Raw genomic sequence first — 25005 nt, 5'->3', positions numbered from 1 at the left:
GCAGTACATTAAACACCCACACACACAGTTTAGGAGTTTATTTGGCTAACTTTAAGGGACTTTTTAATTTCTATATTTGGTTGCTCAGAAGAAGCCAATTTTTATTTTAGAGTTTACAACATTTTTCTAGACTCTTGAAACCCTCTTAAGTACTGTCAAGTCTCGGTTATTCAGAATTTGCAGCTAGAAAACACACACAACACCTATTCATCTGCAGAGTATATAATACTGTACTAGTATTGTCCCACTACTTCATTCAATCCTATCCCATAAAGGCTGCTTATAACTTACATGGTGGTGATGTTGCCAGTATCTCAGTGAGATAATGTATAAAGCATGATCTTTACACGGTTGATATTTCACTAAATCCTCACAGAGAGTGAAGTAGGCACTTATTGATGAAGAAAATGATTCTCAAAAAAAAAAGGACACGCTAGGACATATAGTCCAGCTGTGGCAAATTCAGAACCAAAAGCGGCTCTTTCGACTTCCAAAGCTGTGTTTCTTCCCCTATTCCAAGTTCCTTCACCAGAAATCTACACTTAAGAATTCAACCAGTGTTCATGCTACCTTGTTACAACACATTCTACCACAAGGCAGAAGGCCCTTGGAATTCCAATTGCAGCTAAGGCACAGGGGACTCAGTTGATGGCTTGGATCACCCACACTTTCTTTACTCAGATCCAGCCAACATTTCTTTATCACCTACCATGTACTAGTAATGAATTATACTTACTGCAACTGAGTTGTAAGCTAAAAATGCCTTAAATGATACATTTTATGTTATATATATTTACCACAAAAAAAGTAAACTGGTTTTTACTTCTATTTCCATATCTCCCAAATAAATATATCCCATTTCTAAATAACTCATAACTAAATATTATGGAAATATTTTCCAAATGGCCTCCAATCTGCAGATTATCATTTAATTACCATAAAATTAGGCCATATACTGTGCAAATAAGAAGAGAAAGACATGATTCAGCACCAACTTCCCATAAATGATAAAGTCTAGGGCATTAATTCACATTAAGCACCCCAACATCATTTCTTGAACATTTATAAAAAATAAGCCATTTATTACACCTTAAAACAGGATCCCAACACCTAGCCTCCTACGATTATGAACAAATTTGCCAATAGCCATAGTACTTTTTTCTCCGATCTTAAAATTCAACTCAAAATTCTCAACATACCCCTCCAGGTGACTGAACACTACTTAAAAAAAAAAATCCAACAAGAAACCTATTTGCTATCCTTGCCACCTCACTTTAAACAAATGTAATTTTAGAAAGAAATCTCTACTTCCAGGCCCATGAGATTCTAATCTTGGCCAAGGCAACTAGGTTGATTCTATTACACCCAACCTAGGATTTCTTGTGGATCTAACACTTGGAAGAACCCTTTTTCTACACAGCCTTCTCTAAGTTTGACTATTGCCCACATTTTTTTTAGACACTCTGAAAGTAGTGTGATGTATTGAAAAAACAGTGAAATGGGAGTTACAAAAGATGAACTAAAGTCATAATTCTATCAGTGGGTAAAGTTGGGGAAAATCAATGCCTTGTTTTCTTATCCATAAAATTAAGGGCTGTTGCTTGGATTTGTCTGCTGTGTTGACGACAGAACTTTCCAATCTAATAAAATCTCTCAAGGAGTCATGTCAAAGCATAAGTGCTCTAGAATTGCTCCAACTGAAGAGAGGCTCAGAAGCCTGAGTAAGCCCACCAGAGGCTGCCATCTTGGGGGGAGGGAGTCCCAAAGAGACCGTTTGAAAGCCAGTCAGTAAAATATTAGCTGGAGGTTATCCAGCTCTAATTCTTACTAGAAATAATCATCAGAACCTGCAAATAAATACAAGTGCATGTTTCAAACAAGGATCAGGGATTAGAGTCTTAAAAGAAGAATTTTGAAAAAAAAAAAATTATGCTGTCAAACTGAAGTGGGACATTTGGTTCTTTCTTAATCATGAAAACAAGCACTCAAAAAAAGAACATCTCAGGAGTCCCAAAGGATAGAGATAATGAACTGAAAGTATATCATCTGCTTCTCTTATCACTACATAAAGTTGTTAGCATTTTTCTTCATCTTTATTTTTTCTAGCTTTATCTAGATATAATTGACATGTAACATGTACAAGTTTAAGGCATACAATGTAAATGACTTGATAAATATATTGTGAAATCATTACCACAATGAGGCCAATTAATATATCTATCACCTCACATAGTTTCCATACTGTGTGTGTGTGTATGTCTGTGTGTGTGTGGTAAGAATACTTATCTACTATTTCAGCCACTTCCAAGTATACAGTACAGTTTTGTTAAGTATTTGTTGTCGTTCAGTCACCCAGTCATGTCTGACTCTTTGCAACCCCATGGAGTCAACAAGTATTTTTCAGTTTCTAGTAGCTCACATTATATTGGCATTGGTGATATAACTCAGTGGATTTCTGGTGAGAACACATTTTCCTACAACTTAAAAATTCTTGCCCTGTATCTTTTTTCCCCTCAAAAACTTTTACCTCGAGAAGTTCATCCTCTGGCTGTAGGAGGTTCAGTGTATCAAGAGGGCCACCTGGAGCGATCGAAGAGATGTAATGGTGCCCATCGAAGGAGTCCACTTCCATGCCAAGCCGCAGAGTGTGAATGGGCAGCAGCTGCGCCGGAGCAGAGCAGTAACAGAAACATGACGCGGACACACCTGGCTGGCAATCCTCCGTCAAATGTCACTGTGACCTGGCAGCCCCACCCCGTGAGTCAGATCACGAAAATCCCCAAAGAGACAATAACTGGAAAACTAGCCTCAAGTAAAATATGAAGTCATCAGTCATCTTGTTCTCACTCTTTCCCTTTCAGATTCCCTGGGAATAGAGACAGGCATACAAAGTCTCCAATTCTAAGCTCTGGCACTCCAAACTTCCAGTTGGTCCCAGATTGTATTCTGTGTTTCACTTTTCTGCAGGGCTTCCCATCCCTCCTTTTTATATATAACTTAAGTTCCATTCACACTTCAATACCAAAAGCAGTGTCACTTCCATGAAACCCTTCCTGATATGAGTTAATTCACCTCCACCTGGAGGTGATATAAGGGTGGCTATAAGACCACCCTGTGTACATCTCCATCACAGCGCATAACACACTGTGTTTAAAATTTCTATTTTCTTAACTGCCCCCCTGCTTGAGGATATCTTTCCTCTCTATAACCTTAGGCCCTGGAATAGTGCCAGGCATCTGAAGATGGGCTCATCACATGTTATTTGAACTAATTCATGAAAGATGGTACCTCTTTCAGGTGTCTTTTTCCATCTCACCAGTTTAAGTTAGAATACTTTCTGATGTGGGGGAAGCATGGGTGTGAAATAAAGAAGTCAATCATTATTCTACTCTCGGAAGGTAAGAAAATGAGTGTCTTAGTGTTGTTGGCTATAGAGGTCAAGGGCATTCACCAAACTCCATGCCCTTCACTTTCAAAACTGGAGCTAATGATTTCTCACTGTGGCTATATAAACTCAAATGTGGTAAATGGTACTAATTATGATTTATACTTCCTATATCAATAGTCCATTTATCTAAAATACCAGGCCCATCTCTAATGGTGTATTTGCTGAGAAAACCCTACACAAGGTGGCAATACACTCATGACATGGCTCTTTCCCTCATATCTCCTTTTCTCTGTGATTATTTATCCTGAAGCTGTCACCTCCTCTTAGTCATCTGCTCTAAGTCACCAGAGTTCCACACGCCTTGCTTCAGACACCACCTGGGGCTCATTTCCATTCCTCTACAGACACACAGACAAACGTGAAGTGGCAATGAAGCCAGCCGACTATGGCTGCAATGGCTTAAATCAGGCATGAGAACTCCTGGCCTGGGGCTAATTTTCTGAAAATTAAATACTCTTTACCAAGCACCTCAGGATCTAGTCATCTCGGGCAATGAGCTGTTTTAGCAGCGTGAAAGTAAGACTGTTTTTATTCTTGTTTCTTCTCTGTGATTTCTTCATTCCTCACTGCTGCTGTCTTATTCTGTTTCATCATTGTACCCAATCTTTGACTATCACCCTAGGTGATATTAGGGTCCTTTCCTCTAGCACTGAAAGGTGAATAAAAGCTCTGAGAAATGTCCTGTAATAGCAGTTTACCCATCCATCTCTGCCAACTCTCTTCCTTCCTTCCTTATGAGCCAAACACTAGACTGAGAGTGGCCAGTGGGTCCCTGTAAGTCATCCCCAAATGTTTGCTGAAGTCTGCTTGCAGGAGCAGATTGTTCCATTTTCAGGAATTCTGCAAGCCAGTGGTTGATGACAGGCATTATTAAACATGAAATTATACAAATAATTAAACAAATAAAGTAATATTAAAAATAAATTAGTAAGTAAATTTAACAATTTTAAAAAGTAAAAAATAAATTTATAAATAATAAATGAATTTATTATTTAACAATTAAACAAATAAATAAATATTAAAAAATAAATGTAGTGGAGCTTCCTTGGTGGTCCAGTGATTAAGAATCCACCTCGTAATGCAGGGGACACCAGTTCAATCCCTGCTCTGGGAAGATCCCACAGTCTCTATCCTATGGTACTAACATTTAGTGTAGAAGACAGATAATATAAACAAGCAGGAGAGCAAGCAGACTCAAGCAAAACAAAATAAGTCAACAAACAACGCACCAATAAACAAGTGAAATATAAACCCCAAATTACTGTGGTAAGTGCTATGAAGGAGCTAATCAATGTCAGGACATCAGACACAACCATGATGGCTGTTTTGAAAAGTTGGTCAGAGTAGGTTTCACGCAGATAGGGATGTGTAAGGTGAGACTTGAAGGATAAGAATGAGTCAGCCCTACAAAGAACCTACTGGCAGATTGCTTGTGGAAGGTACATGAAAAAGGTAATTGCTAAATTTTTGGTTTGAGCAACAGGGTAGACAGTGGTGGTAATTCCTACATAGAAATAAGTGCCCAAAGAAAAACATATATTGCTGCACAGAGATCTTTGCTGCTTGTATAATAGCATGCTCCCATAAAAAATAGGATTAAGGATGAAACTGATCCCAGGCTCCCCACCAAGCCCCTTACTGCTGCTGCTAAGTCGCTTCAGTCATGTCCGACTCTGCGCGACCCCATAGACGGCAGCCCACCAGGCTCTGCCATCCCTGAGATTCTCCAGGCAAGAACACTGGAGTGGGTTGCCATTTCCTTCTCTAATGCATGAAAGTAAGCCCCTTCCTAAACCTGCTCTGTTTCCCTTCTCCATGGAACAGCTGATGTCAGAAACAGGCTGGAGTACCGCAGAGCAGCAGCAGCTTACTCAAGGAATCCCCTGCCCACCAGATGCAGAGCTGTGCCCCTCTAGACTACTCCCCTAGATATCTGTAAATACCACACGCTCACTAGAAGTTTGCATGAAACATATATGCTCCACCTTCAATCATACTGAACAGATAAACCAGAAATGATGTTTACAAAATCTGTCAATCTAAAAGATGCCTACCTAATATTAGTTCTAAATCTAAATCTGAGTACAGCTGGGTTTCTGAAACTTCATGTTACGTGGCTCCAGGTGTCTCTGTGGGAGCAGGACTATTTAATTACTTGTCCCAGCTGCATTTAGCAACTAAACAAATCAACCATTTCATCTGTCTCTTTCAGTAGTCCACCCTTTCGAAGTTCTGAGAGCAGAAAGTGCTAAAATGACAGGAGTAGGTGTCAACAGATGATTGATGCCTTCACACACAAAGCACGTTATGCTTTTTGCTGCTAACTCAGTGTGCTTTGCAAGAGGTCCTACTTAACTTGACAAAGTTAATTGAGCAGCAGGATGTTCATGATCCTGATATGACAAGTAAAGGATACAAGGAAACAGATGCAAGGAAAGCGTGACCATTGGGTGATTTACTGTTGATGTTAAAATGAAGATCAAATGAGATCAAGAAAGCTAGAGGCCTTCAACCTATGAGTGGAGAGAACAGTCAGGAAACAAGCTGCAGTTCATTCATTTTATCTTGTCCCTCAAACAAGATATCAAAGTATTCACGTGGGAATATAAATGTTGCTCCGGGGTTAAAAAAAAAAAAAGCTTCTGAAAAGGAATAGCTATGTCAGTGGCATGGGGAGGAGGCTTCCAAAAAAGTTGAACTTAGAACAGAAAGGATCCTATGATTAGTTCTTATACACACACACTCTCTCTCTCTCTTTCTTTCACTGAAGATATTACATAACCATTTATGTTTAAACAATAGGTAGAAAGAGTTGATAGATTTACCCCAAATAAAAACAAACTTTCAAAGAATGTGGCTACAACTTTTAAACTAATGATGAAACACAGGATAATGGCCTCCAAAATGAAGTATATTCATGCAGAGGTTGTGCAAGACAGTCAACCTAGCAGAGCTTGATTTATATTAGTTTCTCTCATCTGTCTAAAATTTTAATTCTAGGGAATTCCCTGGCGGTCCAGTGATTAAGACTCCATGCTTTCATTGCCAAGGACCCATATTTAACCCCTGGTCAAGGAACTAAGATGCCAGAAGTCACATGGCATGGACTAAAAAAAATTAAAATTTTAACACTGAATGTTCAAAAAATAAACATTACATACTCTGCTGTAGATAAATATACTGAAGATCTCTTCAGCTACCTTACACCGAGGTCAAGCATCAGCTGCCATTTTTCATTTCAGATAGCATTTGTTACCTGTCTGGCCCAAGACATATTTGAGCTTTTGATACCTAACCTAACACTCTGCCCTTATGGCTCTTTCTGTCTACCTTTGCTCACGGTATTTCATCCACCTTGAATATCCACTGTTCTATTTCTCCAAACTCATTCTTGAGAGTATAGTTCATCCTCACATAAGCCTCCTTCATCTGTCTGAAGGAAGTAACCCCTCCCTCCTTGAGTACAGCTGACCATTTATAATCCAGGGTTAGAGGCACTGACTCTCTACAAAATTGAAAATCTGGGTATAACTTATAGTCAGCCCTCCAAATCTGAGGTTCCTCCTTTTCTGAGGATGGTGTAGTACTGTAGTGTTGTTGTTTAGTCACTCAGTCGTGTCCTACTCTTTATGACCCGATGGGCTGTAGCCTGCCAGACTCCTCTGTCCATGTGATTCTTCAGGCAAGAATATTGGAGTGGGTTGCCAAGTTCCGCTCCAAAAGATCTTCCCAACCCAGAGCTCAAACCCGTCTCTTACATCTCCGACACTGGCAGGCGGGTTCTTCACTACTAGCGCCACCCAGCAAGACCACAGTACTATAGCACGTACTGTTAAAAAATTCTGCGTGTAAGTGCACCCATGCAGTTCATACCCATGTTGTTCAAGGGTCAACGGTACACAAAAGGCATCCTAGCAAAACCTGAGTAATAATTCTCAATGAAGTGAGGCAAGGAAGGAATCACCATTCCCCTTAGGGACCCCACCCCAAACCTACAAAATCAGAATATTAGTCCGGAGGAACAAAATAGGGCATGCCTATTTTGAAAAAGCTCCTCTGATGTTTCTGATAGTCCACCTGCCCTACTAGATAACCACTGTCACTACAGTTATTTGATTTTGTATCTTATGTTATTCACTCAAAAAGAGGCCAGAAAATTATATACTTAAGTATATAAAATACATACGTAAGAATGGTAACAGTGGCTGGTTGCCGCTGGGGAGAACAAAGGGACTGGGATGGGTGGGAAACATATTTTGCAGTACTTGCTTCTGAAACGTTTAGATTTTATGTCTTGTCCATATATTATCTACTCAAGAGGAAAAGCATAAAGAATGGCACAGACTCAGGAGCCAGATAACTCCTGATTTGTTTTCTAAATTTTGCCACTTACTAGCTGGCTTAAAACTCAACATTCAAAAAACTAAGATCATGGCATCCAGTCCCATCACTTCATGGCAAATACACGAGGAAACAACGAAAACAGTGACTCTATTTTCTTGGGCTCCAAAATCACTGCAGATGGTCACTGCAGCCATGAAATTAAAAGATGCTTGCTCCTTGGAAGAAAAGCTATGACAAATCTAGACAGCATATTAAAAAGCAGAGACATTACTTTGCTGACAAAGGTCCATTTAGTCAAAGCTATGGTTTTTCCAATAGTCATGTATGGATGTGAGAGTTGGACCATAAAGAAAGCCAAGTCCCAAAGAACTGATGCTTTCAAACTGTGGGGCTGGAAAAGACTCTTGAGAGTCCCTTGGACTTTAAGGAGATCAAGCCAGTTAATCCTAAAGGAAATCAATCCTGAATATTCATTAGAAGGACTGATGCTGAAGCTGCAATACTTTGGCCACCTAGGAGCCAATTCACTGGAAAAGACCCTGATGCTGGAAAAGATTGAACACAGGAAGAGAAGGGGACGACAGATGATGAGATAGGTGGATGGCATCACCGACTCAATGGACATGAGTTTGAGTGAGCTCCAGGGGATGGTGAAGGACAGTGAAGCCTGGCATACTGCAGTCCATGGGGTCACAAAGACCCCAGTTGGACATGACTAAGAGACTGAAGAGCAAAAGCTGTGTATGATCCTGGGCAAGTCACTTCACCTACCTGACACTCGGTTTCCACCTACTAAAAATGGAAAGGAAAACAGATGCTAACCAATAGAGTTATTCTGGAGAAATGTCTTTAAAGCAAAGCACTACCCCTGCTGGCTGAGTGGGGGGCCCAGTACATTCCACTGCCTTCACAATTCTACTTGCTCAGAGTGAGGAGCAAACTCACATCTTAATGCCCTCTGGCTCTGAGAAAGTAATTTAGGAAGGAAACAAAGTGAAATTTGTCAGTCTGTCTTGTCAAAGACAGAGAACAAGGCCTGGTCTTTTTATTGCCCACACAAGGGATATCACTAATTACTAATGCTCACTTTGTATTACAATTGATGGCCGGCAGAAAGGTCACTGGCATGAGCATAATGCTTCTCCCTCATAGCTCTGTGATTATCTTAACAGTAAACACTTGCCGAGAAAGCCATCCCTAAAAGTGCAAGTGTCCCCAGATGCGGGAAAACTGTTCTTGTGTCATGATTAACAGATTCCTAGAAGCAGTTCAGCTAATGCTCAGACCACTGTAAAGTGCCTTCACCTCGCTCTTTCCCTACAACTCCATCCACCTCAAAAGAAAGTCTTCTCTATTAACACTGGCCTGTCACAAAGAGAGATGCTTCTTGAATCTGCATCTTTTAAAACAATTCCTTCTGGCTATGAAGTGGTTACCAGAGTGACCAACTAAAGACAGATAAACAATTAGAAACACCAGCAATAGTTATGAAACATGATTTTCCTAATCAGAAAGCTAACAAGACAGAGGAAAAACCTACAGCCTTGATCTCAGAGCATGATACTAACCTGCTTAGAACGTTAAACTGGTGTTACCTGGCACTGAGAATAAAGCCCAGGCTTATCAGTGTGGATCTCAAGGCCCTAGAGTACCTACCTGGTCTTCCTCACCTAAAAACATCCTACTGCCCATTTAGTTTCACCTGGACACTCCAAAACAACTTCCATTCCCCCCACAGGCCAACTCTTTCGCAACTGTACTTGCATTCATCATTCTGTTTATGCTTCTTAAATCATAATCACTTCTTACAATCACTACCTTGAATCACTTTTACAATTTATAGCTATCTTCTCAGGTTATTTTTCACTTGTGTATTATCATGACCCAAATCAAGCCCAGGGCTTCCCTGGTAGCTCAGCTGGTAAAGAACCCACCTGCAATGCAGGAGACCCTGGTTTAATTCCTGGGTCGGGAAAATCCTCTAGAGAAGGGATAAGCTGCCCACTACAGTATTCTTGGGCTTCTCTGGTGGCTCAGATGGTAAAGAATCTGCCTGCTATGCAGGAGACCTGGGTTCAATCCCTGGGTTGGGAAGATCCCCCCAGAGGGGGGCATAGCAACCCACTCTAGTATTCTTGCCTGGAGAATCCCCATGGACAGAAGATCCTGGCAGGTTACAGTCCATGGGGTCACAAAGAGTTGGACATGACTGAGTGACTAAACACAGCACAGCAAACCTAGCCCAGAATCCAGGCTCCAGGAGAGAGAGGTCCCTTTGTATACTGTTCCCCACAGCTGGCTGCAGTGTCTGATGTGAAGGAGGACTCTGTAAATATTACAGGAAGGAAAAAAATGCTCTCTAAGCTGCAAGCTGCCTCTGCTACTATATTATCCAGTTGTATAATCTGAGGTGACTAATTCAACATATGCAAACTTTAGGATCCTCATGAGTGTAATGGGTTTGGACAAGCCAGTTTTCTTTACATATTGCAGAGAGAAAGTAGAAACTACTAAATCAAGAACCAAACTTCCAATTTTAAGAGGATTTTTTTCAATCATAATTCATTAAAATAATCTGTGGACATTTAATAAAGAAATGAATGTTTAAAAAAGTAAACATGTGATATTGTAACATTAAAAAAAGCACACATCCCTTCTGTGCCACATATATTATACAAAAGAATAAGTATACCAACTACAAGTATGTAAACATATACAGGTAACAATGAAATATGAAAAAAAGAATAGTGCAATTCTTCCAGTGCAAAAAAATTTAAAAATGAAGTTTTTGCTATAATCTAGTGTGTGCAAACATAGCCATGTCCAACTCTTTGAAACCCCTTGGACTATAGTCCACCACCAGGCTCCTCTGCCCATGGAACTTTCCAGGCAAGAATACTGGAATGGGTTGCCATTTCCTCCTCTAGGGGACCTTCCCAACCCAGGGATGATCGAACCTTCATCTCCTGCATTGGCAGGTAGATTCTTTACTACTCCAATTTCAATTAAATGTTTTAAAACAGCTTTTTTTTTTTTTAAAGGAGACTTTAATAGGCCAGAGGCTAAAAGTACTAGAAGCATACAACTGGAAACAAAACTATCATTTACAGAATGGTTCTTATGTATTGGCACTGAGCTATACTAACTCGGGCATATATTAAATATACAGAATCCCAGGGATGGGTGAGCCTGGTGGGCTGCCATCTATGGGGTCGCACAGAGTCAGACATGACTGAAGCGACTTAGCAGCAGCAGTAGCAGCAGCAGCAACCTTCTACAATGTAGACATTATTGTTTGTATTATATAGAAGAAAAATTAGGCTGCTTATTTCACCCCCAAAGTATTTCCTCAAATGTCACCTTCTTAATGAGGCTTTTCCTGATCAACCTATCTAAAATTGCAAACCCACATTCTCTCCTGAATTCTTTATTCATCTTTCCTGCTTGGCACATACCATCTATACTATATAATTTATTACTTATTTTCTATCTCCTCCTACTAAAATGTAAGTTCTACAGGGCAGGGATTATTCTTTTGTTTCCTGTTCTCTTCTGAAATCCCAGACCCAGTGGAGGACTTAGCACTGAGTTGGTATCAATAAATACTTGATGAATGAATGAATGAGAATGTACTGGTGAGGTGGTTCTGAATATCTGTTCTACTCAAAACCTTTCCACACCATTCTATCAGAGTAACTCAGTGCAAATAGATATAATGCATAGAAGCTGATCAGGAAGAAGATAAAGTAGACTGGTGGCAAGGAACTAGGGATGAAGATGAGATAGAACACGTTCTGCCTGGAGAAAGACAATGACATTCTTTAAGATGTACAAAGTGTGGTCACTATATTTTTTCCTTAGTACAGAAAATGATGATATGGCGTCTATGGCTTGGAATATGTAAGAACAACTAAAGCTGAACTACAAGAACTGAGCCTAAGCGAGGGCATGGTTTCCTCCAAGGACATCTCAAGTTCTAACAGCAAGGAAGCTGAAGGTTAATCAGGAAACCCCTGAAGATCTAAGCAGATTTCTACAATCCCAAAATACTGAGGGAGACTTGGAGTTCCCAGGTTCCACCAGGGAGCAGGGACTGATAAATACCTCAGACTCAATGGAATACCTGGAGGTCATGTGTTAGGAGCAAAGGCAACCCAAGAGAATCCAAACCTTACCTGAACTGTACCTCTGCCTCACTGCACACCCACACCCACACACACATACACAAAGTATCTCCTTATTAGAAGAAAAAGTGACTCCCTTGGACAGAGATAACATCACCTTAAGCCTTCTGTAGTTGTACATAATATCAAATATTCAGTCTAGCTGAGTATTTGTGTACATGGGCTTTTATCTGCTGGCATATGGAATCTTCCCAGACCAGGGATCAAACCCATATCCCCTACATTGGCAGGTAGATTTCTTAACCACTGGACCACCAGGGAAGTCCAGGAAACAATTTAAAAGGACTTGCAATATCTGAAAAACTAACACACTCTGCAAAGCCTGCTCTGCATACTACAGTTAAGGTGGGCAAAGCAGTCAAGCCTGGAATTTTGGCATCTGAAGTGGCCTACATTCTTCTAACTATCACATCTATCACACTTCATACCAGTCAGAATCTACTACATTTTCAGAAAACCTCTAAAATTAAATTCTGAAAACTTTAGGTCACAGCATTAATCTAGTTACTTTGACAAGATTTCAGAGAAAGTTCTTCAAACAACAAAAAACTGACAACAGTTTAAACAATGTGCTTACCTTCGAGTATTTCTGTAATTCAGCATCATCAGCAATCTGTGTATCCAAAGTAGCAACCTAAATTCACAAGAAAAGATACTGTCAATATTTGTAAAAGCATAACTTTATTTCTTCCTAGGCTTTCTGAAAAAAAAAATCTGTATAAAACCTATATATTGATAACTCCACCTAATCTTTTTTCTATGTTTCTAAAATCCATAACACACAATATAAAATCTCAGAGAATATTTGCTTCTATGTTGTCATTGTTCTCCACAACAATCTTTTTTCATAAATGATTCAAAAGCTGAACTAGAAGGTGATGGGCAAATATATGTACTATTTTTTTAAATCCATGACATCTAAAACTTTAATTTAATCCTCCATTATATTAAAGTCATAACAATTTTATTCTTTTCACAAAACCAAGACTATGGTCATTTTTATTTCTAAACCTAGGCCTTGAAACAAAGTTTGCAAGGTCATTAAAATCAGAGAAGTCTGGAAAAACTGAAGCACCTGAATTTCCACAGCAAGTTCAAACCACTTCCCTAAGAGAAAGAGCCAGCAAGGACACAAACAAAAGACCTGGACTGGTGGGTGGGAAGACAGTGGAATCCTGAAAGCTCTTAATCCTGGCATAAAACTATTGTTCTGAGCTTCAGTGGTAGACATCCACAGACGTGAATTCCTTGCAAGCAAAACATTTCACTGATGATTTGCATCTGTAAGTTGTTAATAAAATACAGGGCATCTGGAAGGAGGGGATAAGTTAAACAGTGGTTCAGCTAAATCTTCTACAAGTGCTGCACTTTAGATAAGTAGATTCTGGAAGAAAATGCAGTAAGAAACACTAGAGCATGTACATGCAGGTAGGTATACACCATCTTGCCTGGCTTCTCCTTTCGTTGCCTCATCCCTGTCACTTTAAATTTCCAACTCCAAATTCTGTCTCCTCTTTCGAGTCCCTTGGTTATGACCTCATCATGTGATAAATTAAATTTGGAAGGGTAGTTATAAAGAGGATAATGTGCATGTTCAGTCGTGTCCAACTCTTTGTGACCCTATGGACTGTAGCCTACCAGGCTCCTCTGACCATGGGATTTCCCAGGCAAGAATACTGGAGTGGGTTGCCATTTCCTCCTCTGGGGGATCTTCCCGACCCAAGGATCGAGCCCACATCTCCTATGTCTTCTGTACTGCAGGCAGATTCTTTACTGCTGAGCCACCAGGGATGCCCCAAAGAGGATAAATTTTTAACCAAAAAGAGCTCATTTAAAACCGACCGTTTAAAAAAACTGGTACGCCAAACTATTTTGAATATTAACCACTCCAAATAGTAGAAAGGTCATTTGCTAGGTGGCAACCCACTCCAGTGTTCTTGCCTGGAGAATCCCAGGGAAGGGGGAGCCTCGTGGGCTTCCGTCTATGGGGTCCCACAGAGTCGGACACGACTGAAGTGACTTAGCAGCAGCAGGCTAATGACAAAATAGCTCCAAAATCTACGAAGTAAAGAAGCAGCAGTTCATGAGGACCAACATGCAAATACAAAACTAGCAAGAAGAGAAAGTATAAACTGTTTTGACTCATGTTAATGGAATCAAGATTGCCGGGAGAAATATCAATAACCTCAGATATGCAGATGACACCACCCTTATGGCAGAAAGTGAAGAGGAACTTAAAAACCTCTTGATGAAAGTGAAAGAGGAGAGTGAAAAGGTTGGCTTGAAGCTCAACATTCAGAAAACAAAGATCATGGCATCTGGTCCCATCACTTCATGGGAAATAGATGGGGAAACAGTGGAAACAGTGTCAGACTTTATTTGGGGGGGCTCCAAAATCACTGCAGATGGTGATTGCAGCCATGAAATTAAAAGACGCTTACTCCTTGGAAGGAAAGTTATGACCAACCTAGATAGCATATTAAAAAGCAGAGACATTACTTTGCCAACAAAGGTCCATCTAGTCAAGGCTATGGTTTTTCCAGTGGTCATGTATGGATGTGAGAGTTGGACTGTGAAGAAAGCTGATCGCCGAAGAATTGATGCTTTTGAACTGTGGTGTTGGAGAAGACTCTTGAGAGGCCCTTGGACTGCAAGGAGATCCAACCAGTCCACTCTAAAGGAGATCAAACCTGGGTGTTCATTGGAAGGACTGATGCTAAAGCTGAAACTCCAATACTTTGCCCACCTCATGCGAAGAGTTGACTCACTGGAAAATCTCTGATGCTGGGAGGGATTGGGGGTGGGAGGAGACGGGGACGACAGAAAATGAGATGGCTGGATGGCATCACCGACTCGATGGACATGAGTTTGGGTGAACTCTGGGATTTGGTGATGGACAGGGAGGCCTGGCGTGCTGTGATTCATGGGGTCGCAAAGAGTCGGACACGACTGAGCGACCGACTGAACTGAACTGAACTGAATGACACTGGAAAACATCTGACAATAGATAGTGGCTAGAACAGAAAAAAAAAAGTCTCCAACCAGCCAACAAATACTAATGACAAACATATGTAAGAAAATGTGAATAACAATAGAAATTTAATAGAATACTTTATTACTAACACGTTTAATGGGCACTGCAGAGGCTTTTCTAAGTGCAGCTTTCTGCTTTCATGTGGATTCATTTGGGGAAATGTAATCAATCCTTTACTCAATGAATCTAATAACAGGTGAAAGGAAGTCTAATGGACCACTGGCACTATAAACTTATACCTAACCTAAATTACTTCCTGTTCTCCCAAATACATTTGATAATCATTCTTTCATTTTTCTCATAAAACTGTAACATTCTTGGTGAAACATAGGACTAATATCCACAGCCCTTTCAGTGTACAATAAAACAAACAGATCATAAAAGCAATCATAAAAATGCCAGCAATTTTAAGCAGCTGATACAGGTTATAAATTTAAAGGCAAGTCCTCTCTCTCCTAACATTTTTCAGCCTATTGTTAACTTAAATGGTCTCAACATGAACTGAGTGTCTGTTAATTGTAACTGAAACTTGTCTGAAGTCCTTAACTGTTCCTACAGTATAAAATAAAAAAATACAATTAATTAATTGATCCAATAGGGAAAAAAACACAGGAGGTAAAAATAAAGGCAGGCTGGTTATTCTTTGAGTCTCCCATTTCTTTCAATTGTGGCACTAGGAGCATGACATAGAATGAGACATGAGTGTTTTTTATTAGAAGATTTTAACATACCATTACTTCATAATCAGGGCCCAGTACGTTTTCCCATCTGGATTTCAGCTCATTTTCTGGAGAGTCTGGGGCTTTTTCTGAATTAAAAAAAAAAAGTTGAAGCTACTGTGAATTAAACCCACTAAACTACTGAGTTCTTCCATAACAGCACAGTTTGAGTAAGTAAAAGGGAAATGAATAAAAAGAAAAGTGTATTAACTTAGGTCTATTTAGGTAAAGTTAATCAGAGGTGACTTATAACACATGTAAAAGACTGGCTGTGACCAAACTATGAATAGGGCTTCTGCTGTTAAGGAATATTTTAAAAGGAAGAGGAAATGATAAGTTATAACTAAAATATGAATTATATAGTTTACATGCAAACATCCTGTGATTTACAAGTAAAATGTATTTGACTTTGCTTTATGCTATGTTAGGACAAAGAAAGATTTAAGGTGAATGTTAATCGCTTCAGCATTGTACCTTCCACTTACCCACAGAAATATAAAAACCTATCAAGATATCTTTACTATCAACAAGGCACACCAACATGACCCAATCAAGCTTTTTACTTGGGTGGATATAAAAGTTTGTCTGATTTAATTCAACCAATGAGTTGCATGAGCTTCAATGTAACAAAAACTTTGGTTTTACTTTGGTTGTTTGTGGCTATGTGGTTATCAAACCTTTATGATTTTCTTACTTAAGGGAAGTACTGCCTTTTTTGCATAGGTCAGATGATTTTTTAAAGTGAAGACAGATTTTAAGTGTCCTGCTTATCTTCCATATGACCTTAGCCAGAAGCTCAATGCAGTTTGTAGTCTGAATAATACCTAATAGACAAAAATCAATGTACTAAAACTATAATTTCAGTTTAGATCCACAGTGGCAGCAGACAATAAACAGATCTCCATCTTTTTTCTCTAAGAAAAACTCAATTGTGTCACAAGAGTGGACAAGTCACAGAACACTTACCACAACTGATATAACCATCTGTCTGAAATCAAACATAACTTGCAAGATCAGCTTTTGCAAGCCTTCAGCAGACATTTAATCTCAGATGCATATAATGCTTAATTACACAGTACAAATCATTAAGTAAAACAGACTAACCTCAAAAATCAGAAACTAAGACTAATGAACACTAAAGAACTTATATTACTAGATTTACAAAAGCATATCCACAAAGTAACTGCATTAACTGATGTGCTAGATTACATTTCGAGGATAACTAACTAAAGATCCTATTAAAAACAAAATATCCTTCATGTGGGTTCTGCACCTTTGTGCCTACTCTATTAACATTTCCATAAGAAATTACATTAAGAGTTCTATTAAATTTCTCACAGTTTTTTATGTGGTAGGCTAATTTAAAGAAAATTTGTAATGTGTTGGTTGGCCTGCAAGCTTAAAAACATGAAATCTAAAGAAATTTTATACACATGTATAATAAGATGTTTATTTCACCTACAATTCTTTTGAGTTTATTTTTACCTCAGTCATACAATGAAATCACAGTCCTGAGTTTTAAAGCAGAGAACAAAGGCCTTTGTACCAGAGGAGAGAGATTACTTTCAGCAGCTCAATAAATTCTAGGCAACACAAAATGATCACACACAAAAAGTGAATATTAAGATGATGTGACACAATTATTTCATTAGCAACAAAGAATATGCCAACTAGTGCCACCTTGGAATGTGGGCTGTTTTGAACTACAGGCAGCCAAGATCCAGCAGACTCAGGAAAAACGTTCATCCCTCCCTTAACTACCTAAAGGAATTTAGCTAGGGAACCCGTACCAGAAAGAGAGCTATAACCAGAGACAACTATTTTTTTCCCCACAATATTGTGGAGGCTCCCCTGTATGACCAGATCCCCCTAGAGTTTTTTTTTTTTTTTAACGTTTATTTTATATTGGGGTATAGCTGATTATGGAGTAGGGAATGGGAACCCACCCAGTATTCTTGCCTGGAAAACTCCGTGGACAGAGGACCCTGGTGGGCTACTGTCCACAGGGTCGAAAAGAGCTGGACATGACTGAGTGACCAAGCACACACTAAGCATGTAGCCAATTAACAAAGCTGTGATAGTTTCAGGTGAATAGAGAATGGACTCAGCCATACATTCTCCTCCAAACTTCCTTCCCATCCAGGCTGCCACATACCACTGATCAGAGTTCCATGTACTATGTTCAGTAGGTCCTTGTTGGTTACCCATTTTAAATATATCAGTGTGTACATATCCATCCCAAACTCCCTAACTATCCCTTCCCCTCAACTTTCCCCCCAGCCTCATCCCCACAACCATAATCTCATTCTCAAAGTCTGTGAGTCTGTTTATGTTTTGTAAGTTCACTTGTATCATTTCTTTTTAGATTCCACATATAATGGATGTCATATGATAATTCTACTTCTCTGTCTGACTTACTTCACTCAATAGGACACTCTGTAGGTCCATCCACATTGCTGCAAATGGCATTATTTAATTCTTTTTAATGGCTGAGTAATATTCTATTGTGGGCTTCTCTGGTGGCTCAGATGGGAAAGAATCCACCTGTAACACAGGAGACCAGGGTTCGATCCCTGGGTTAGGAAGATCCCACAGAGAAGGGAATGGCTACCCACTACAGTACACATGCCTGGAGAATTCCAAGGACAGAGGAGCCTGGAGGGATACAGTCCATGGCATCGTAGAGTCAGGCAGGACTGAGCAACTAAGCACACAATAGTTCATTGTATATATATATCACACCAGAGACAACTTTTTTAATCTGAAAAACCTATCTGCATAGCTGGGCGAACTTCTAATTATCATACAACTGTTCTTCTTATCATCCTGTAAATTACTCCTCCCATTGGAAGTCCCAGGCCCCCATCCCATTCCTTAGCTCAGGATAGCATAGAAGCCTCAATTGCCCAACTTGCCCTTAAGGGCTCACATCTTTATGGGGCTCCTACACATAGAAAATTTGTGTTTCTCCTATGTCACTCTATCTTCTGTTAATTTAATTATTAGACCAACCAAAGAAACTGAAGGGAAGAGGGAAAATGGGTCTGCCCCTACAGCAAAAAGAGTTAACTTCATAACAGTTGGAAGAATTTGGTCTAACTCTCTAACTGAAATTATATATACTCATGAAAACAAAAAGGAGTGAGGTTGATCCTTTGAGCAGATATTTCTAAAAATATTTCACTTTATTATTTTTTTACTGCGTTTTTTTTTTTATCTTTCTTTTAGGCTGAGCCTCATGGCATGTGGTATCTTAGTTCACTGACCAGGGATCAGACCTGTGCCACATGCACTGAAAGCACAGTCTTAACCACAGGACCATCAGGAAAACCCGTATTTCTAACTTTAGAAAGTATCTGATTTTCACTTGATAATATACGGTACAACTATCTGGGCTCACATGAATTTAAACAGCAAAAATTAACTGCAATTTACTTGGATCAAAAAGAACAACCTAAATTTCCAAACAATATGAAGCTTTAAAATTTGACTGAAGTGTTTACTCCTTCCTTCAGGCCCTTCTTTTCTGACAGAAGACAATCAAAGCCAAAAATCAGAGTGTCTCTGGACGTGGATGAAGTCTAAGCATTCCATTTCATTCAACTGGCAAGCCTTTTCTGAATGCCTTTGTATAGGGAACTGAGTGAGATTGTTACTGAAAATGCTTGCAGAACAGAGTCAACTAGAGTAGCAAAGGAAACATACAACAAAGCCCAAAGGTAAAGGTGCTCATCAATTAAAAAGAAAATTAAACAATAAATATACAGCAACCTGGAAATTTGGTGAAATATATAAAAATGTATACGCTATTGTTATGGTGAAAAGGAAATATTACTAAGTGTATACAGACACCTATATCAATGTTAATACACAAGCTAAAGTATGCAGTAATTAAAATGCTGATATCATCACACTAATAAAAATGTATTCAAAATCAACATTATTAAACAGTGATTAAACACAAATACGCTTATTCTCAACTGCCGTGTTAAGATGCTGATATGAAGAATATCTTATTTTATATCTTCAAAAATGCCTCTAAAATTCTTTACGTTATGTTAACTATAAAGAGAGAAAATGGTTAACAAAGAATAAAGTCAAATGACTCTGACTGCTTTGAATTGAATGCTTTGAGCCTACCCAGTTTTTCTAAGGCTTGCATGTTGTCATTTTTTAGATCCTCCATTCTTTCTTCGGTTTTCTCCTCTTCATCCAAATTAGTTTCCGTTTCCACTGCTCCAGTCAGAAACAGGGCTGGTGTTTTTGGTGGTTCTACCACAGTTCCTAAAATAGGAATTGTTAACTTGAATCACTATCAGATGAAGATCATACTTAAGTAAGCTTATTTCACTCCTGTTCTTCCATTTCACAACCTTATTACAAACATCTCAGGTAACTTACACATTTTATTCCTTTATTTAAAAGGCCATTTGTGATAACAGGCTCAATTCTTTAGAAACACACTTGTAGTTATTATTGAAAAGAATAAAGAATTAGACCACCTGATGCAAAAAGCCAACTCATTAGAAAAGACCCTGAGGCTAGGAAAGATTGAAGGCAAGAGGAGACGGGACAACAGGGAATGAGATGGTTGGATGGCATCAACGACTCAATGTAAATGAGTTTGAGCAAACTCTGGAAGATAGTGAAGGACATGGAAGCTTGGCAAGCTGCAGTCCACGGGGCTGCAAAGAGTAGGACATGACTGAGCAACCGAACAAGTGAACGACAAGGAACTAGGCAACAAGAAGAAAAAAACAAGATAAAGTCTATGACGAAGCAGGATGACAATACAGCCTTGGGGAGTAGGGGATGAGGAGAACCCTGGGGGCCACAGTTCTCACTGCTGTGGTGGGCAGGGAGCAAGATAAGCAGAAGCCAATTCCATTGTTTTGGGCAATCCTAGCCACAGGACTGGAAGAGGTCAGTCTTCATTCCAATCCCAAAGAAAGGCAATGCCAAAGAATGCCCAAACTACCGCACAATTGCACTCATCTCACACGCTAGTAAAGTCATGCTCAAAATTCTCCAAGCCAGGCTTCAGCAGTATGTAAACCGTGAACTCCCAGATGTTCAAGCAGGTTTTAGAAAAGGCAGAGGCACCAGAGATCAAATTGCCAACATCCGCTGGATCATGGAGAAAGCAAGAGAGTTCCAGAAAAACATCTATTTCTGCTTCATTGACTATGCCAAAGCCTTTGACTGTGTGGATCACAATAAACTGTGGAACATTCTGAAAGAGATGGGAATCCCAGACCACCTGACCTGCCTCTTGAGAAACCTGTATGCAGGTCAGGAAGCAACAGTTAGAACTGGACATGGAACAACAGACTGGTTCCAAATAGGAAAAGGTGTACGTCAAGGTTGTATATTGTCACCTTGCTTATTTAACTTATATGCAGAGTACATCATGAGGAACGCTGGGCTGGAAGAAGCACAAGCTGGAATCAAGATTGCCGGGAGAAATATCAATAACCTCAGATATGCAGATGACACTACCCTTATGGCAGAAAGTGAAGAGGAACTCAAAAGCCTCTTGAAGAAAGTGAAAGAGGAGAGTGATAAAGGTTGGCTTGAAGCTCAACATTCAGAAAACAAAGATCATGGCATCTGGTCCCATCACTTCATGGGAAATAGATGGAAAAACAGTGGAAACAGTGTCAGACTTTATTTTTTTGGGCTCCAAAATCACTGCAGATGCTGATTGCAGCCATGAAATTAAAAGACGCTTGCTCCTTGGAAGGAAAGTTATGACCAACCTTGATAGTATATTAAAAAGCAGAGACATTACTTTGCCAACCAAGGTCCATCTAGTCAAGGCAATGGTTTTTCCCGTGGTCATGTATGGATGTGAGAGTTGGACTGTGAAGAAAGCTGATCGCCAAAGAATCGATGCTTTTGAACTGTGGTGTTGGAGAAGACTCTTGAGAGTCCCTTATACTGCAAGGAGATCCAACCAGTCCATTCTAAAGGAGATCAATCCTGGATGTTCATTGGAGGGACTGATGCTAAAGCTGAAACTGCAATACTTTGGCCACCTCATGCGACGAGTTGACTCACTGGAAAAGACTCTGATGCTGGGAAAGGTTGGGGGCGGGAGGAGAAGGGGACAACCGAGAATGAGATGGCTGGATGGCATCACCGACTCTGTGGATGTGGGTTTGAGTGTACTCCGGGTGTTGGTGATGGACAGGGAGGCCTGGCGTGCTGTGATTCATGGGGTCGCGGAGAGTTGGACACGACTGAGTGACTGAACTGAACTGAACTGAACTTGGTTCTGGCATGATGTCATCATGAGTTTAACAAATAACTCTACATAAGTAAGCTTGGGAATGAGAAGGAAAAGGGAGAAAATTCCCCTGGTTGCAGAGGTTCTTCTCTTAGCTATATTGAGCTATGTAAGCTTTCAATCTCAAGCATGTCAATTACTCTCTCTTAAACACAACAAAGGTTGTATAAGAACCATTTTGTTGTGTTAGTCACACAGTCATGTCTGACTCTTAGTGACCCCATGGACTGAAGCCCGCCAGAAACGTTTTAGGTTATTTTTAAAAAACCACAGTTCAGTCAGTCAGTTCAGTCGCTCAGTCAAGTCCAACTCTTTGCGAGCCCCTGGACTGCAGCATGCCAGGCTTCCCTGTCCATCACCAACTCGTGGAACTTGCTCAAACTCATGTCCATCGAGTCGGTGATGCCATCCAACCATCTCATCCTCTGTTGTCTCCATCTCCTCCCGCCATCAACCTTTCCCAGCATCAGGGTCTTTTCCAGGGAGTCAGTTCTTTGCATGAGGTGGCCAAAGTATTGGAGCTTCAGCTTCAACATCAATCCTTCCAATGAATATTCAGGACTGATTTCCTTTAGGATGGATTGGTTGGATCTCCTTGCAGTCCAAGGGACTCTCAAGTCTTCTCCAACACCACAGTTCAAAAGCATCAGTTCTTTGGTGCTCAGCTTCCTTTATAGTCCAACTCTCACATTCATACATGACTACTGGAAAAACCATAGCTTTGACTAGATGGACTTTTGTTGGCAAAGTAATGTCTCTGCTTTTTAATATGTTGTCTAGATTGGTCATAGCTTTTCTTCCTCCTTGAAAGAAAATTTCATGGTTGCAGTCACCATCTGCAGTGATTTTGGAGCCCCCCCAAAAAAGTCTCTGTTTCCATTTTTTCCCCATCTATTTGCCATGAAATGATGGGACCGGAAGCCATGATCTTAGTTTTCTGAATGTTGAGCTTTAAGCCAACTTTTTCACTCTCCTCTTTCACTTTCGTCATGAGGCTCTTTAGTTCTTCTTCACTTTCTGCCATAAAGGTGGTGTCATCTGCATATCTGAGGTTATTGATATTTCTCCCAGCAATCTTGATTCCGACTTGTGCTTCCTCCAGCCTAACATTTCGCATGATGTACTCTACATACAAGTTAAATAAACAGGGTGACAAGGTACAGCCTTGACATACTCCCGTCCTGATTTGGAATCAATCTGTTGTTCCATGTCCACTTCTAACTGTTGCTTCTTAACCTGCATACAGATTGACCTGCATGCATAAATAACCACAAGTGACTTACAAAGTATTCCTATCAAAAATATTGAACTCGGGCTTCCCTAGTGGTCCAGTGGTTACAAATCTGCCTTGCAATGCAAGGGACACTGGTTTGATCCCTGGTCCAGGGAGATTTCACATGTAGCAGAGCAACTAAGCCCATGTGTCACAACTACTAATCCAGCACTCTAGAGCTGGCAATCTAAAACTACTTGAACCCATGTGGTGCAACTACTAAAGTCCTTGCACCTAGAGCTCGTGCTCTACAAGAGAAGCCACCACATTGAGAAGCCTGCACACTGCAACAAAGAGTAGTCCCTGCTCACTGCAACTAGAGAAAGCCTGTGTGCAACAATGAAGACCCGGCACAGCCAAAATACTAAATAAGTAAATAAATCTTGACAACAACAAAAAATGAACTTGAATCTAAGGCTTTAGCTCTAGCTCCCAACTCACATGAAACATGAGGGATAGAGTAACATGTTAAATGACACCACAAGGAAACAATCAAATTCTGAAAGTAGTATTCCAGTGACAAATGAGCATATCCCTCCAAAAAGTCTATGCTGTGGAGGCAGGGACAAGGGAATATTTTATATTAAAAAAAAAAAAGTATAATACATGCAATGAGTACAATGCATAAAAATCAATGATCTTGATTTTATGAGGTTTTTAAGAGGAGCAAGGGAAGTGGAAAAAGGAGTTACAAAAGACATTTGGGAGCAATTGGGAAAATTTAACTATGTGTTAGGCATTTGATATTAGGTAATTACTATTAATTTTCTCTGGATAATGATATTATGGCTATTTTTAGAAGCTGTAAACTGAAGTATGTAGGACTAATGATATCTACAACTCACTCTTAAATGGTTCAGAAAAAGCTAAATAGATGAAGCAAACATGGCTAACTGCTGAAATCTAAATGATGGATTCTGTGGTTATGTTTCATATCATTTTCCAATATTCCTGTGTGTTCAAACATTTTTACAATAAAAAGTTAAAAAAATAAGTTGAAAGTTTCTATATGAAATTTAATATAACCTTAAGATCTTAATATGACATTTTAAACCACACTTTTTAAATTTTTATTTATTTATTTTTGTTGCACTGGATCTTTGTTGCTGCATGTGGGCTTTCTCTAGTTGTGATGAAAAGGGGCTACTCTTTGTTGTGGGACATTGCGGTAGCTTCTCTTGTTCCCCAGGCACCCGGGCTTCAGTCATTGTAGCACGTGGGTTCAGTCATTGCAGGGCTTCAGTGGTTGCGGCACATGGGCTTAGCTGCTCCACAGCATGGGGAATCTTCCTGGTCCAAAGATCGAACCTGAGTCTCCTGCATTGGCAAGCAGATTCCTATCCACTGCGCCACCAAGGAAGTTCCATAGGATTTTTTATAACATTCGTCTTTTAATACACACTGAATGTACAGCCCAGTGCCAGTAAAACAAATGCCAGCCAGACACTGCTGATGTAGCTTGGGGAGAAGAGTTACACGCTAGGCAGAGTACAAAGTACAAAGCAATACACGACTGTTTGTGTGTTACAAATGTGTGCAAATTGATATACAAATAAGTATACACAAGGTATGCAAATAAAAAGAGTTTAGAGGAGAAAAGGTAAGATTATTGAATGACGGGAAGATATCACTTAAGAGCTAGAAGCTGTGCAGTCCGTTTCAGTAAAATAGACTTAACTGCTGCCTATAAAGAAGGCACATAGAGATGTGTTAG

The 25005-nt window shown here is 39.8% G+C and overlaps 1 protein-coding gene across 4 annotated transcripts in view; it reads right to left on the bottom strand.

Annotated features, from left to right (window-relative positions):
- The window catches only part of PATJ (PATJ crumbs cell polarity complex component), a 385356-nt gene that overhangs the window by 306456 nt on the left and 53895 nt on the right, over positions 1 to 25005 (bottom strand). For all 4 annotated transcript variants that reach the window (XM_055402500.2, XM_055402504.2, XM_055402503.2 and 1 more), the window contains exons 12-15: positions 19870 to 20013; positions 15742 to 15818; positions 12554 to 12610; positions 2528 to 2662 (exon numbers count right to left, since the gene is read on the bottom strand). In XM_055402500.2, coding sequence (XP_055258475.2) covers positions 2528 to 2662; positions 12554 to 12610; positions 15742 to 15818; positions 19870 to 20013 — 413 coding nt within the window. The remainder of the gene's footprint in view (positions 1 to 2527; positions 2663 to 12553; positions 12611 to 15741; positions 15819 to 19869; positions 20014 to 25005) is intronic.

This window comes from Moschus berezovskii, chromosome 4, assembly GCF_049115385.1.
Source record: "Moschus berezovskii isolate FMDL1 chromosome 4, NW_MosBer_1.0, whole genome shotgun sequence".
NCBI lineage: Eukaryota > Metazoa > Chordata > Mammalia > Artiodactyla > Moschidae > Moschus > Moschus berezovskii.
This window is presented reverse-complemented; position numbering and strand designations above follow the sequence as displayed.